The following is a 17,460-nucleotide window of genomic DNA, read 5'->3' as shown; positions in this document are numbered from 1 at the left end:
CTTGTGATGAGTTTAGGAGTGGGCATGGGCAAGAGTCATGTAGAATGGGCAGACATTGATTGGAGAGAATATCCACATTGGTGTAATCCCAGATTCATTTTGAGTATATGAAAATTGGGGCAGCTAGATGGTTCAGTGTATAGAGAGCAAGGTCTGGAGATAGGAGATCCTGGGTTCAAATTTGGACTCAGATACTTCCTAGCTGTGTGACCTGGGCAAGTCACTTAACTTCAATTGCCTATCCTTACCTCTTTTTTTTGCCTTGGAATCAATATTTAGTATTGGTTCTAAGATAGGAGGTAAGAGAATATATATATATATATATGTACATATATATATATATATAGAGAGAGAGAGAGAGAGAGAGAAAGAGAGAGAGAGATGGACAGATAGAGAGATAGATAGATGGATAGACAGACAGACAGCAGACAGACAGATAGACAGATAGAGATATATTACATACATAAGTGAAAAGTATACATAATGTTAGCTTTGTTTAACAAAGTCATTGTTTTTTTTTTTTTTTAATAACCAACAACAGACCTGAGAAATGGAGCTTTGGTAGTAAAAAGAAGCATTTTGAAATCAGAGTCGGCAAGTGGGATATAGACCCATTTGAATCAGAAAATCTACATCAAATTCTTGGCCTCAACAATTGAGTAGCTGAATTGGTTATGTTCCCTTGTGGACGATAGTTTTTAAAAAAAATGGCACTTTATATTATTGACAGAGAGTGAGAATAAGTCCTCAAATAAAGTAATTTTAAATTTTATTTTAAAAAAATAAATTTTGTTTTCCTTAAGAAAATCAGAGCAGATTTGTGTCAATCTTAAAATTATAGATAGAATTTATGGGCAATGAAAGTGCCTGATGAATGACTTTGACGGTAGGGGCAGTGGTGGTGAGAGTAATAATGACAGCGTCATAAGGAAAACTGGTAAATTAGATGGCGTTGGTGGAATTCTTTTCTCCCCTTATGGTCTTTTTGGGAAGTGATCCAAGTATCAATAAAAGAGGCAAAACATACAGTAACTGGCCTCTATTTACAGTCTTGGGTTTCCACACTAAAACATGCAAAATGCCCGTGTGTTTTGTTTGAAAAACAACTAAAATATGAATTTTGAAAGTTTTCCTTATAACTAGGCTGTGACTATTTCCAGGTTAGTATAATACATTTTTCTTCCTATTATGCAGATATGATGACTTTGATTAGAGTCACATACCAAATTGGGAAAAGGACAGATAACGGGAACCTTTCCACTTTCTTCGTCTGCTGATATCATGATCATTTTCATTAGTTCTTGTTATGCCGGGGCTGAGTTTATCCACCCCTACCACAGGGATACAAATTCTTGCTTTGAACTTGCAATTCTCAGTTCAATGGTTTGGGAATAAGTAGTAGCACCATCTGGCTTTTAAATGAGCAGACCCACTATGGCCTAGAGAAATGTCCACCCAGTGACCTTCCCAGGAGGATGATCTGGCATATTCCAGATACAAAAAGTCACATTCAGTTGGTTTTGACCTGGAGCTACACGGAGAACAGTGCTGAGGAGGGGTCGATAGACAAACAAGCCATCCTATTCTCAACTGACCTCTTCTACCTAGGCTGTTTTTCTTACAACTTTCAGCAGGGAACATTTTCTACCTTTAATACTGGGACATCATGATATAAAATGTCTGCTGGCTTCTGAGCTGACCTTTTCAGTACTATATAGATGTGGTTGTGTCTCTATGGCCTATGAATGATGGTTATTAAAAAAAGTCGGTATTTGGGAAAACAGGAGAATATTCTTTATCAGGGCTGCTGATGTCATCATCCTCTTTAAGTTGGAGCATATCACTTTAAACAGAAAATCTGAAGGCAGAATATATAACTTAATGGCACACAATGAGATCTTAGTATCAAAATATACGAGATGCTGGGTAATAAAATCATCACCATTCAACATCCTTAATGCTAACAAAATGCAGAGATCAAATAAAGGATGTGAAACAGTTGCAAAAGAGGAAAGGGCAAAAGAAAAAATGAAAAACGATAATAAGCAATAGCAGGGCCCTAATAGAATAAATAAATGCTACTATAGAAAACAAAGCAAGGAAAAAATAAAATTATAAAAGCAACCAAAAGTCCAAAAGAGAGAGTGGATATAGCAAAAGAACCTTCAAATTGGATTTGAATTATAGTAAAAGACATATAAGAATACTTGGCACATTTAAGACTGGAAATAAAAATCTGAAAGGTAAATTCAAGAAGACAAACATAAAAATTAATAAAATAGAAGATGGTGAAAAATCTCAATGAAATAGGGAACTTTCTGAGGACTGACTGTGAGTCTAATAGGAAAACAAACCAGAGATCAAAGAAAAAATGGAGCAATTTTAAAAAAATGTTAATATTGGAGGAAGATCTCCAACCACTACAAATTGAAACAGCTAGAGCACTAAAAGATGGAGCTTAGTGGAGGAATCTGGAAAATACAGGTCTCAGAAATACAAAGAAATAAAGTCTAAATATCACATTACAAGAAATAAGAAAATTGGGGCGTGGGCAGAACTCAAATCAATAGAATTCAGAGGAGGTCAAAAGAGAAGAATTCTGTTTAATTCTCTCAGAAATGTAATCACCAAGTTTTAGATCTTCAGAGTCAAGTAGAGTCTTGTAAACAGCCAGGAGGAAGCAAATTAAAATTATCAACAAACACTAATTTGTATTGCTCATGATTACTCACCGAAAGAGTGCAGAATGCAATATATTGAAAAATTAATGAAATTGGCCTGTGCCCCGAAGATCACCTATGCTGCAAAACTGAGTATACTCCAGTATGAGAAAAGATAGTTTTCAATGAGGTCTGGAAATGTTTTCTTAAGGAGAAATACAGAATTAGACAGAGACTGATGTGAAAATTGCCTAAGCAGATGAAACTTGTATAAGGCATTATAGAACTGAATGCAATGAAGTCAAGGGTAAGTCAATGTTAACATGCTCACAGAAAGGGGATAAATCTAAAATAGCATTTAGTATAAGGGTCCTTAAAAAAAGCAAAAGCAAAGAATTTGAGGGGGAAATCCCTTGAAAGGAAAACAACTGGTCTGTATCTGGAGGACTAATGGAAAGAGACAGGAAGAAGTAAAATAATATTTCATAAAATTGGGCACTCCAAGCCAAGGGAAATTTAAAAATGAGGTATGAAATAGGGGATGGAGAGTAATGCCTAAATCATACTCTCAATAAGAAAGCAAAGGTCAATTCCAGTGTTTACCACAATCCACAATTTGTTCAATCAATTTCTTATCTAGTAATAAAAATTGTCATACATATCTAAGCAAGAAAATATATATTAAATGCAGATTTTAAAAATATAAAATGTATAATAAAAAAAGAATTCCATGAAGGAATCAAGAGATGAAAACAATGACTCAAACTGATTAAGTACCTTTTACTGGTCACTTTCGTGGCCCAAATCATATGGAAGCAATAACAAGACAACAGAATTCTCTTTATGACTTTTATTTATTTATTTATTTTGCAATGTAGAATAATTCAGAATTTGTCAGAGGGTTTTTGTCAGTGGTGTCTTTGTAGTCTCTTAAGAATGTTTAGATCACTATCCCAAGGCTAAGACCTATTTCCCCTCCCCTTTCTCCTCCCTTCATTCCTTTTTTACAGATGATAGAAAGAGTAGAGTTGAATTGCAGTGGATTTGAAAGGTTGCTTCTGGATTCCAAAGGAATTTCTATTTAGTATTTTTAAGGATGCTAAAGGATTACTCTATTTTCCTTAAGTACCTCCACAAAAGCCCAACTGATGCCAGGGAGGTAATGGTGGATTCTCAAGGTTATGCCATTGGAATGCCAACTCTGGCAGTTGCTACCAATCCATGTCTAGAAGGGGGCTTTATATTGCTCATATATTAGGACCAACTTCCAGGAATTTGGAGAGGCTCAGCCCTAGGTTGACTGCAAGGTGATGACCACTTGGGCCACAACATTGCTCATCGACTATCTTCTAAGTCACGGAAGGGGTGTGATCTATGTTGGGATGAGTCATAGATCCTTGAAGTGCTGACATGTTACTTAAGTTTGCCATAACAGGGACAGCTACCTTCTCCAGACTACTGGATGGCAGCAGCTGTCCTTCGTCTCAAGCAGAATTTTTACCTCTCGGCTCCAGCTCTAGCTCCATCAACTTTGTCTAGTGTAAGAGTCACAGTGACACCCAAGAATCTGGGGGCTTCCCTTTTCCTTTAGTACCACCTCCACTCCTCCTGCCCAACACAGACACACACACACACACACACACACACACACACACCCCTTTGTGCCCTATCACTTTGTCTGGTACCACACCAGGGCAAAATTCTTTCATGAGACCTTGTGATGATATTAGCAGAAGGCTAGTTCTTTCACCTTTAAAATTAGAGGGAATTCTCACCATAAAGTCCCTGACTAGAGGCAATCCCAGCCTCTATTTGAAGAACTCCAAGGAAGTTACTTACCTCCATTCCCTCACCTCCCCCTCAGATCTCTACCTCTTTCTGTCTAGCTTTTGTCTCTACCTTCTTCAAGGTCACTAATGATCTCTTAATTCTTCTATTCTTTATTCTTCTTGAACTATCTGCACATTTGGCCACTCACTTTCTCTGAATAGTGTCTACACTCTGGGCTTTTTGTGGTGCTTTTCTGTTGTAGTTTCCTTCCTAACCATTGAAGTGAAGCTTTCTGGTCTCCATGTCCTTCTTCCTGTGTGGAGGTATATCCCCAGTCCCTAGACCACAGTATTTGACAGAGTAAATTTTCAACAAGTGCTTATTGGTTATTGCTTGATTTTCTGAACCACAAAGAGACTTGGAAGATTCTGCTCAAGGAAAGCAGAAGTAGTGCAGAATGAGTCCTGGATTTGGAGTCAGAAAACATGGGTTCAAATCCCAAGTCCTCTTAGATGACCATGGAAAACAGTAATGAAAAAAACAAAGATGGAGAAAGCAGCTGGACTATATACCAAGTGTACACAGAGGACAGTCATTCTGGAAGTGATATAATTCTGAAGGCACTGAGGGATGGCCATCAAAGTTATCTGAAGTAGGAGGAGAGGCGAACAGCACAGGGAAAACATCTCAAACCTTATTAATGCTCTCCAAAGTGACAAAGGGAAAAATAGGAACTATCATCTCATAGGTTTACTTCTTCAGTGATATAATTATTAAAATAATTTAAATTCAAATAGAAGGAATCCTTGATATGGTCATTAAAAAAGAACAGGCAAGCTTTCATAAGTACTATTCCAGAACAGAATACATATTTTCCCCAAACAATCAATGGAAAGATGTAGGGAATATAATATCCTTCTGGGGTTTTTATTTTACTATTTTTATTACAAAGCATTTGATTTGGTAAAGGAATATTCTGTGTTACAGGATCTTCTGCAAATAAGAGTCTCCCATGATATGTGTGTGTGTACACACACACACACACACATATATATGTAAAATTGTGCAAGATTTCTTAAAATATTCAACAAGAGAGATGATCTTGCTCAATGACCATCTGATCATTACTATCAGGCAAAAGACAAAACAGATTCCTAAGACCGCCAAAGATATGTAGATAGTGAGGTCCCCCAGATGCCTCATTTGTAGATGACACTGAACACATTATCACTCTAGCACATTGGCAGAAACTCTTATATAAGTGCATTTGGTCCAACTACATATGTGTAAAAAGCCAAGTGAAGACTACCTCAAAAGGCAAAAGATCCCTTTTTCCTCCCAAAAGTTGTGATCTAATGGGAGAGACAACAAGCGAACACACACAAACAAATACATATACACACAAAAAGCAAGCTATATACAGAATAAATAGGAAATAACTAACAAAAAGAAGGTACTGGCATTAAATGGGGTTGGAAAAGGCTTCCTGTAAAAGAAGAGAAAAGCAGCTAGGTGGTGCAGTGAATAGTGTCAGGCTTGAAGTCATGAAGACTCATCTCCCTAGGTTCAAGTCTGACCTCAGATACTTACTAACTGTGTAATACTGGGCAAGTCACTTAGCCCTGCTGGCCTCAGTTTCCTCATCTGTAAAATGAACTGAAGGAGGAATTGACAAACTACTCTAGTATCCTTGCCAAAGAAAACCCCCAAAAGGGTCACAAAGAGTCAAACAGTGAAAACAATCGATAAACAAAGAAAGATGGGAAGACTTAGCCTACAATACTGGTCCAGAAAGTACGAGTGAATAATTCTCAAAAATACCAACAATTCCAGACAATAACCCATATTGTGTTCATTTTTCAGTCTAATAAAGATAAACTGATTGAAAAAGACATTACTAGTAAATGAGGGATCTTTTAATTTTGCCATTTTCACCAACAATGTTCTAAATATAATTTTTAAAAAATTAATTTTAGGGGGCAGCTGGGTAGCTCAGTGGAGTGAGAGTCAGGCCTAGAGACAGGAGGTCCTAGGTTCAAACCCGGCCTCAGCCACTTCCCAGCTGTGTGACCCTGGGCAAGTCACTTGACCTGGCCATTGCCCACCCTTACCAATCTTCCACCTATGAGATAATACAGCAAAGTACAAGGGTTTAAAACAAACAAACAAACAAAAAACAAAAAAATTAATTTTAATAACAAATTTCTAAATATAATTTTCATAGGAATTTACAAACCAGAGGGTTTGTATGTTCTGGTATAAGATTTTGATTTTTATCAAAATTGAGGCTTCCAAGTAATTGCAAGATATAGATTTCATGTTAAACCATTATTAATTTTTTTCCAAAACAAAAATCTATCTGTGAACATGCCAGATGTGAATTGGTACACATATATTAACTCGGGTACTGACCTTTTCCAGGTGGTATAGAATCTGCTTGGTTGAGAGTTGTATAATGGGTGCGATGAACTCACAATTAACATTGACTGTCATGATCTGTGTCTTCCTTACGTTTCCGCCAATGATGGCATAACACACCAGTCGTTCCTTGACTACCTGCATACAAGATTGATGCATGATGGAAACAGCCAGAAATGGGCAAACCTTCCATTTTTCTGTCTCTTGATCCCTAAACCAAACTAATGATGGGCATTGACTAGAAGGAGAACTCTAATCAAATACTATTTGACTAGAATGAGAACTCTAATCAAAATGATTTTCTAAAGGTTGCACTCAAGTATTTCTTCTTTGTTAGCATTCATCTTTATAATATAGCCTGAGCAGTTATGACAATCCTTATGAGTTTCTGTGTATATTGTTATTTAAGCCTGAAGATAAGCTAAATTATACAATTTGTGCTTGACTGGCTGAAAAAAATAATGACTGAGCACATGTTCCTAGAAATTTCCTGCCTTTACCACAGTTGTACTCGAACACTGCAATGTATATATTAATCTTTCTTCAGAGTTTAAGGGTTGGATTTTTTAATCTATAAGGGAATTTATTTCACAAAAAGCTTGTTATTGAGACAAGAGAATCCACCATGTTTAATGAAATCAAAATATTTTCACTTATGAGAGAAGTTAAGACAGAAAGAAGGCTTAGAATAAACTTAAATTGCATACTGTGAGCCTAGGAGAATGGATCTGATATCCATTTAAAAAATAATTTACATTTATTAATCACTGCTAGTGGAGAGATATTGTAGTTTGGGTAATCCAAAGTAGATGCTCTTTTCAAACAATTTATTGCCTATGGACTATGTTTGCTCTTACATCCGATAATGAATATACTTGGACATTAGGTAATTTACTGTACTTCAAAAAGAATGAGGGGAGTCAAACAGAAAATATAACTTAGGAGAAATTAGAAGATGAACCAACTTTTCCATTTGAATCTCCTTTGCATTCCTTTTTTTGTCTTCTACTCCAGAATGAGGATTACCTTCTGGGACTGAGGATTCAAAGAATCAACCCAAGCTAAGCTTCCTCTTTTGGGGTACAGCCTTCTCTAGGAAAGGGCACATTATTAAGTATTTGAGCTTAAGAGGACTTCCTTCACTGTTTCTAGTGGGCTGCAGATTATATAGAGAACAATAATAAGATCATATTTATTATGTGTTTTTACTAAATGTTTTCTTACATTAACCCTGTGGCAGGTAGTGCAAGCATTATTATCCCCATTTTACAGATGAGGAAACTAAGGTCCAGACAGGCAAAGTGATTTTCCAAGGTGACAGAGGTGAAGAGACAAAGCAAATATGGTAAACTGAGGTGGTATGAAAATCCACAAAGAAATCAAACAGTTTCAATGTGGGTTTGTTTGTTTACTATATCCTATGCTTAGAACCTCCCCCCCCCCCCCGTTTCTCCTTCTCCTGCTGGGTTTCTACTTATATTTTTCAAAAATTAAACCCTTACTTTCTTTTCTGTCTTCGAATCAATACCATGTATTGGTTCTAAGGCAGAATAGTGGCAATGGCTAGACAACTGGAGTTAAGTGACTTGTCCAGGGTCACGTGGCTAGGAAGTATCTAAATCCAGATTTGAAGCCAGGACTGCCTGTCTCCAAGTCTGGGCCTCAATCCACTGACCCATCTAGTTCTCCTTTCTACCTATCCTTAAAGCCCACTTCAAATATTACCTCCTTCTCAAAGTCTCCTCTGACCTCCCAAGTCAGAAAAGACCATTGCTCTCAGGTAAAACTTTGTTTCATAGCTTAAAAATGCACTTAATTTGTGAAGTTTCACATTATAGTTATTTATGCTGGTGTCTTCGTTTCTTCCTAAAATATAGGTATGTTCCATGCCCCACTAGGGCAGTCATGATGTCTTATTGCAGTTGGTATCTTCAACCTTAGTCGCTGTCCAGCACAGTGCTCCTAGCCTGGGCTCAGTAAATGTTGACCCAATTAATAAATTAGGCAAATAGCTATCTGCGTGACTATAAGAATATGAAAAAATATTTGATGAAGATAAACCACAATGGGATAATTTGTTAATAAGTGAAAGTAGACTCTAATATGGGTTTGTTTGTTTTTTTGGCTCATGGGAGGGGAAATTCAAATGATGAATGCTGCCCCAGCTAATTGTTAATTCTTATTCTGCCACTTACTAGATAATGTCATTTATTCAGTCTTTGACCTCCTTTTTAAGCCTTATCTTCTTAATCTGTAAAATGGGGATAAAAAATTCTACTGCCTATTTGACAGAACTGTTGTGAGTAAAAGGGCTTAATGTATTCTAAAATGCTACTGACATGTGAAGCACTATTAGCTGTGAGCCTTTTTATCTTGAGTGGGTAACAATGAATTTGTTTTCTTTTTGGTTCCTTTTTATCTTATGTAGTAAAGGATAATAGGAGAAATAGATGGATTGATAGTTTTGGCTAAAAGCTGGATGTCCTCCCAACTAGAGTCCTTCTAAACAATTCACATGATTCAGTAATTGATTGCTTCCTCTAGGTTTCAGATACTTCCTTAATTGACATTTTACAGAAAGGTTGATGGTAGTGATGGAAACAAAGGGCACCATGGCAGTACCCAAGCAATGAAGGACATCAGCACTGCCATAGTTAGTCATAGTTCTGACCCAATCCTTAAAAGAACTTATTTTCTTTATTATTAATTGAATTAATTAATTAGAAATTAATTTTCTAATCTAAATATCAAGGAATTCTCCTTAAGAAGTGCCAGTTAACAGCAGATTCATTGGGAAAGAAAATCAAAGGCTTTCATTGTTTATCTTTTGTTTTTACCTTCGGAGCATCAGAAAATCCTTCCAACACCAATTCAGCCGATTGGCCTGGGCCTAGCTCCATTCTGACAGGGTGAATCTGAAATACGGGTCCAGCTGATTCAATGATCTGTGAAGTGCTCTGGTGCATGGGAGCTTCATTGAAAATGCTTGTCCTGGTTTGTTTCTGGCAGTGACGGAAGCCTTCATTCATCCAGTATAGCTGGTGGTATCGGCGTCCCTTGTTCGTCAATTTTAGACTATAGAAAAAGGGGTCCACACTGTGAAGATTTCAGAAACATAGAGAGAATTATGAATTGTATAGTATTCTGTATCCTTCTGTAAGTGCCCTATCTGGGCTCACTTCCCCAATTTAAATAGCCGTAGATTGGGGGTTCTAGGGATACTTCTGCGGGTCTGAACTCCTCATACTATTTCTTAGAAATACATCTTACCAGTGTGCTTACCATTGGGTCATACCGGCAGACCCAATTAACTTTTAGCAAAGGCATTTAGTAAGATGGCATAATAAAAATAGCAATTATAACAATATTCCCCAACAAACTAACCCACAAATATACACAGTACTCATGGAAAGACTAGGTCTAAACTAAAAGAAAGTGTAAGGCACATGGTGCATACAAATTGGGCAAAGCAAACATCACTCCAGCTACTACAAGTTCTGAAAGTCCTATGACTTTCTGCAGAGACCAGATACAGATTTCCCTTGGGTGCAGCATCTCTGGTGGCTTGCCAGGGACTGTTCCTTTGCATAGTGTGACCATCTCCTTGGAAGCTAGGGGATATGAGTCATAAAGATGCTCCCTCACTTGAATGAGGGTCTCTGTCTGAATGAAGGTCTGTCTGAAGTGTATGTCATTTCTCTCTGCTGGATGAAATATCTTTGGTTGATTTGGTGTTTCCCTTTTAAAACAATCAGCTCACTCAGATGTTGTGGGATAGGGCAGGAGAGTCAAATTCTGTCCTTCTCCCTTTCTAGGTATCTCTTATTTTGAAATTCTCTAACTTCTTCAGTTCTCTAAGTTATTTTTTTATCCAGGGTGCAGATGTTCAAAGTCTCCATCTGTTCCAGTTGTTTTCATTCATGCCTGACTCTTTGGGACCTCAGTTTGGGTTTTCTTGGGAAAGATACTAGGATGGTTTGCCATTTCCTCCCCCAGTCCATTTTTCAGATGAGGAAACTAAGGCAGACAGGGTGAAATGACTTTCCCAGGGTCACAGCTAGTAAGTGTGTAGGGAAAGATTTGAACTCATGAAGATGAGTCTTCCTGACTCTAGGTCTTGTACTCTCAGAGATACACCATTGCCATCTTGCTGCCCAAAGCCCCCACAGATATGCCACTGGGCTTTTCATGTCTCATTAAGGTATCAGGATATAGGAACGTTATACCATTACTTTATCATCTCATTAATATATGGTTATTACATTTTGAACCTTCTGTGACCATATTAACTGAGTTGTGGAGAGTATAGGGTTACAGGTCTATACCTCATATCTACAGCTATGTTTGGGTATAAATAAAGATGCACACTTTACTGCCCATGAGATGGTTAAAGCCATATGGATAGTGGACAAGGATATTTTTGTTTGTTTGTTAAAAAAGTGTATAATAAATTTTGTTTTCATTTAAAAATTTGAGGAATAATGCACTAAATCACTTGGCCCTGGAAAGTAAAGTAGTGTAATCAAAAGAATTTAGGACTTGAAGTGTCCTGGGTTCAAATCTTAGTTCTGATACTCACTAGTTCTATGACCAGTGAGTTCCTCTGAGCCTCAGTATTCTCATATGTAAACCAGTTATTCTAGTAAATGAACTATCTACTTCATAAAGTTGTTATGAGAAAGTATTTCATAAACCTAAAGATAATATTTAAAATATAAGCTAGTATTTACACATTCTGGCATGATTATAGCCAAACATCACAATGGCAGTCAGAAGATTTGGGTTTAAATCCTGCCTCTGTCATTTATACCTTGCATAAACCCGTGTGAGTGATTTTTTCATTCTAATTTCCTTCCTTATCTCTTTTAATCAGATCTATTTCTACTTAAGCTTTGTCTGAACTTGGCTATAACATTCCTGGGCATTGTCAATTGGGGATTAAATGCAAAATGTGATCTCTATTTTACCCTCTTTCAATCTCTACTTTACCCTTTTATTCAAGAATAGCAGGGCAGTTTTCTTAGATAATTTCCTGTAGAATAGTGTCCAGGATTTTTCTTTGGTCATGATTTTCAGGTAGTCCAATAATTCTTAAATTGTCTCTCCTGGATTTATTTTCCAGTTCTGTTGTTTTATCAATGAGGTGTTTCATATTTTCCTCAATTTTTCCATTCTTTTGATTTTGTTTTATAGATTCTTGTTGCCTTGTGAAGTCATTCACTTCTAATTGTTCAATTCTATTTTTAAATACTGAATTTCATCCCTAACTTTTTGATCCTCCTTTTCCTTTTGATCTATTTTTCTTTGTAGTTCATTGTTTTTATCTTTTACTTTCTTTGCCTCATTTTAGAGCTGGTCAATTCTGGCTTTTAAGACACTACTTTTCTTGTTTTAGTTCATGTGCCTCTGTTTCCAGATGACCTATTTTGCTTTTAAAATTCTTTCCCCAATTTTCTTCAACCTCTCTTATTTTTTGTTAAACTATATTTTGAGTTCTTCCAAAGCCTAAGTCCAAGTCTCAGGAGTTTCTGAGTTTTTGTTTGGTGTTCCTTGGTCCTCCTCTGTTCCATTTGTTTTTTGTTCATTGCCTGAAAGGAAGCTGTTGATTTTAATTTCTTTTCCCCTTTTCTGTTGTTTACTCATATTTCCCCCTTCTTTCCCCCTCCTTATTGACTGTATTTTTGCTCCTCTGTTTATTTGCTGGATCTGTGAGTTTGGGCTTTTCTGCCCTGAAGGCACTTCCTCTCTGCTCCATTGATTAACTAACTGGATTAGGCTGATGGAGCTGAGAGGCTGAAGGTGAAAGTGAAGATGTGGAGGCTGAAGGTAGTTACCCCGGATACTCCCCTCTACTCTTTTCTGCCACCTCTTTGCCAGCTAGGCTGTTAGACCCTTGAGTTTCCCATGGTGGAACCAAGGTACTCTGGCATGATTACAGCCTTCGCTCTGGGATCCCAATAACTGAATTAAGCCAGTTGAACTGAGCTGCAGAGCTGAATGTGCCCTGATGCCAAAATTTCCAGAGGCACAGGCTCATGGAGGTGTGGTGGCTGAAGGCTTTGACCAGCCTGCCCTCTTCACTGCTTTTCTCCTCTAGGTGCCTCCTTGCCAGCTGTGGTCAGAGCCCTGAGCTTCACATAATTGTGGTAGCAAGGCACTCTGAACTGGTTGGAGCCCTCAGCCTGAGATCCTACAGATTGTCTGAGGCTCAGCACAATAGGTGGGTGGAGGATCCCTGAGACCTTCCTTCTTTCTTTTCCTTAAACCCAAGAATTCTGCATAATACATTGTGCTCCAGCCTTTTACCTTTTCTCAATGTGACTTTTTTCATTCTAAAATGAGGAAACTGGATTAGATTGTCCAAAGTCCCTTGCAATTTGAAGCAAGAGAATTATAAAAAGTCAGCCAAAAGGGATCCTAGTGATCATTTAGTTTATCCCAATCTCCTGTGTGATCACTGTGAAAGAATGGTCATGTAGGCTCCACTAGAACATGCCCAGTGATGGGGGACTCATGACTTCCCAAGCAATACCATTCATGTATGAAGAGTTCTGAGTATTATTCTGTTGTTACATGAAGCCTTTATCTGTCTCTTTCAAACTTCTGCCTACTGATTCAAGAATTGGGTCTGGTCTGCTCTCAGGGTTCATTTTTTGTCCTTCCTTCCTTTTTGGCATGTATTTGTAGCTTTTTCTAAGATGATGGTTTATCCTGCCAGAGCAATGCCATGGCCACTCTGGATCTGCAATTCTAAGGAGCAAATCCAAACAGGGAACTTCTCAGTAGCCTGGCTATAAATTAATGAAAGCAGATTTTGCTGCACAGATTGGAAAGAGAGTTCTGTTTGTTGGCCAAATCCATGTTGACCACTAAGAAAGAGACTATATATTTGAATACTTAGGTTCCCCCACAAAATGTATGTTATGTGGGTACAATGAATAGAGAGACAGGCTTGGAGGCAGGAAGACTCATTTACAGAAGTTCAAATCTGGACTCAGATTCCCTACTAGCTGTGTGACCCTGAGCAAGCCACTTAACTCTGTTTGCCTCAGTTTCTTCATCTGTAAAATTAACTGGAAAAGGAAATGGCAAATCACTCCAGCATCTCTGCCAAGAAAACCTCAAATGGAGTCATAAAGAGTTGAACATTCTGAAATGACTCAATAGCAACAACAAATGTTAGGGGGTTTCCATTTGGAAGGATCCAAGGGATGATAAAATCTGTTCCTTTCTGTTATGAAATTCCCTCCCTTCTGCATTCAGCAACTATTTATTAACTGTCTACTGTATGCAGAACATTATGTTAGGAACAAGGTTTATTTGAGGTATGTATGTATAAAGTAGTGGAATTATATGATTGTTAAAATTAGGTTAACATTTGTATCCTCAATGCCTGTCACAATGCTTTGTAAATAATGTGTACTTAAGAGATGATTTTCATTCATTCCTTCATTTATTCATATTGATTAAACACCAGGTATGAGTAAGTTTGTTGGGTACTACTGGAGAAAGACTATGGGCCATTCTTGGATCTAATGAAATTCATTATTTTGATGAAGATAGCATGATATTAAAGTATACATGATTACTGCAATGTAATTGTAACTAACACAAAGAACTCAAAAGTTTGCAAAATGTTTCAGATGTAATCTCTGATTTGATCCTGACCAAGAGGAGGTATTATGACTCCCATTTCCCAGAGGAGTAAACAGTGTACCACTAGTATGTATCAGAGAGAGGATATGAATATATGTCTGCCCTGATTCCAAGTCTAACATCCTTTTACTTGTTGTGGTTCTGGTCATATATTTTCACAAGTGAAAGCTAAGTTTTGCTGGGTACATTCAGAGACCACACAGATCTCCATATGAGAGCTTCTGTGGCTTTGAGATAGAAATGAAAGGAATAAGTTCAATGGGCAAATAACCAGAAGGGGTCCCTTTTGTTTTAGTTCTGTCTTCTTTCAACAGACGACAGAGAAAACTTTCTGATAAAACCACATTCTGTTTTCAAAATGTGCATGGCTTCTGATGGGAAGAAAAGTAATTATTTATTGGGAAAGTCAAGTAGATCTTAAAAAATCCCTTTGTTTTCTGTCTTAGAAATGATGACAAGTATTGGTTCCAAGCCAGAAGAGTGGAAAGAGTTGGGCAATAGGAGTTAAATGATTCGCCCAAGATCATACAGCTGGAAAGTGTCTGCACCCACATCTGAACCCAGGACCTCTCATCTCCAGGCCTGCCCTCTTTCCACTGAGCCACCTAGCTGCCTCGAAAGTAAATCTTGAACAGCAATGACTGAGATGTGGTCCTACATGAGAAAAATGTATGACTGCTAAGCTTTCAGGCAAGCTAGTTCATATGTCAAGGGCAGGAAGATCACTTGGACTGGTTCTATTTCCACAACTCATGTACCAGTAAAATAATGCCATTTGTAAGTTTATTGATATCAGGGAACTTCTTTATATATCCCAGAGACTTTAGAATGTAATCCTTTATCTAATAGGTGGTTAATAAATATTTATTCATTGGTTTGATTGGTTTTTTTCTGGTTCATTCTCCTTTAAAGTTGTTGCTTTAGCAAGAAAAGTAAATAGATCTTTCAGTATTTCTTCCAATTATGCTAATTTTTAGAGAAAAAATTTTCAAAATATTTCTTCTGAATTATTCTAGGATCAGAGTCACCCATGAAAAGTAAGTAGAACTTACATCAAATAAGTAAGTGAAAGAAAATTAATTTTTATGTGAGTAACAACAGTCACCAATTATATTGATATTTACATGAATACATCCAAACAGGATTTGATTATTGGAATTCCTTCCCTCAGCAGGTCAACATTTCACCTTGATTCAACTTCAGAATCAATGGTATTTCTGCTGAGAAATTTGTGACACCATCATAACTCATCATAGCTTACATTTCTATAGCCTTTGGAGGTTTACAAAGTATTTTTCTCTCCTAACATCCCTATGAAGTAGATGGCACAAGTATTATTAACCCCATTTTACTGTTGAGGAAACAGAGACACAAAGATATTAAATGACTTGACCACAGTGGCATAGTTATTTAGGGTGGGAATTGGGACTCCACACCAGGTCTTCAAGCCTCTTGTCACTAAGGAAAGGGGCTCAAATATGGAATGAATGGTGATGCCAATGGACAATTAAATTTGACGCCTTTCTCTCAGGAATCTTGGGACATAAAAGACTCTAAGCTATCAACAAAATTTCAAATGCACTCTTGGGTTGTATTGATACACTCTTTGTGGATTAGTGAGAATATATCATTTAAATCTGTGGTTGGCTTAATGCTGTTTTATATACTTATATTTAAGTTTGAGAGGTAGTATGGTATAGTAGCTAGAAAGCTGGCATCAGTCATGATGATCTATATACAAATACCATCTGACACAATCCCTTTATTGGTGGCTGAGCAATAAGAGCCATGAACTCAATTGATCACTGAAAGGGAAGACTCCATCCTTAGGCTTCTCTTTTCAGCTGGACATCATTCCAGGATGATTCAAGAATGGGGAAGTGAAGTCTTTCCAGTCAATAATATGTAAATAAGTCTTGATTGGTCACACATGTTAAAACCAGTGGAAATTTGAGGTGGATTTGGGAGGGTTAAAGGTGGGGTGAAGGGTAAAGTAAAAACAAGAATCATGTAACCCTGGAAATGTTTCTAAAAAATAAAATATTAAAGGAAAAAAAAAGAATGGGGAAGTGACTTTCCTCTGTTTAATCCTGGCCACATAGTACCTGAGTCCACATGGCTGCTTGAACAGGTACTTGACTACAAAGGTTCAACTTGGTCCTTGGGTCCCCTGTCTGCCTTGGACATCTTGTGCCTGACTGGAATGTCATTCTGAGATGATTGTGTCTGGTCTTAGAGGCAGGCATTTTAGTTTGAGAAGCCTGGTGATCGTGGGTCTCTTTGATGGAAATGACTGCTGGGAGAGAAGGATAGCACTGACAGGAATAGGAGCTCAACCTTCAGCCAGGCTTTCCAGGAGCCAAGGATCTGGATGGAGATGATTTTCACAGTGTAGAGCCATGCAGAAATGTAAAATTACTTTTAGGCAGTGAAAATGCTGGTTTCCATGTCTTGTACGAGAGTCAGCAAGAAAGCCAGTGTATTGTCAAATCAAAGAGTACATGAGGTAGGTTGGGTAGGAGTAAGGTGTAAGATGATTGGGAAAGCAGGAGGGTTCAGCAATATGGAAATATGCATTACATGAAAGTACAGGTATAATCTGTATTCACTGCCTGGGGGAGGGGAGAAGGAAGGGAGGAAATCGGAATTTTAAAATGTCAAAAAACAATTGTAAAAACTTGTTTCTACATGTAATTGAAAAAAAATGGGAAGAAAAAGAAAAGTAGGAGGGCTCCAGGTTATGAAGAGCTTTGAAGATCAGACAGAGAATTTTCTGTTTCATTATGGAGTTTAGCGAATAGAAGGAGTAATATGGTCAAATGACCTCTGACTGCACTAGGAAGAGATTAGAGGCAGAGATATCACCCAAAAGGCTATTGTCATAGTCCAAGTATGAAGTAATGAGGACCTGCACCGGGAGAGTGGCCATGTCAGAGGAGAGAAGCAGGGGTGGTAT

The 17,460-nt window shown here is 37.6% G+C and overlaps 1 protein-coding gene across 1 annotated transcript in view; it reads right to left on the bottom strand.

Moving 5' to 3' along the window:
* HYDIN (HYDIN axonemal central pair apparatus protein) overlaps window positions 1–17,460 on the bottom strand; it is a 417,120-nt gene that overhangs the window by 204,914 nt on the left and 194,746 nt on the right. Inside the window, exons 17-18 of the mRNA XM_044659361.1 lie at window positions 9,686–9,944; window positions 6,843–6,986 (exon numbers count right to left, since the gene is read on the bottom strand). Coding sequence (XP_044515296.1) covers window positions 6,843–6,986; window positions 9,686–9,944 — 403 coding nt within the window. The remainder of the gene's footprint in view (window positions 1–6,842; window positions 6,987–9,685; window positions 9,945–17,460) is intronic.

This window comes from Gracilinanus agilis, chromosome 2 (assembly GCF_016433145.1).
Source record: "Gracilinanus agilis isolate LMUSP501 chromosome 2, AgileGrace, whole genome shotgun sequence".
Lineage (NCBI taxonomy): Eukaryota > Metazoa > Chordata > Mammalia > Didelphimorphia > Didelphidae > Gracilinanus > Gracilinanus agilis.
The sequence above is the reverse complement of the archived record's forward strand: the minus strand, read 5'-3'. Positions and strand labels throughout refer to the sequence as shown.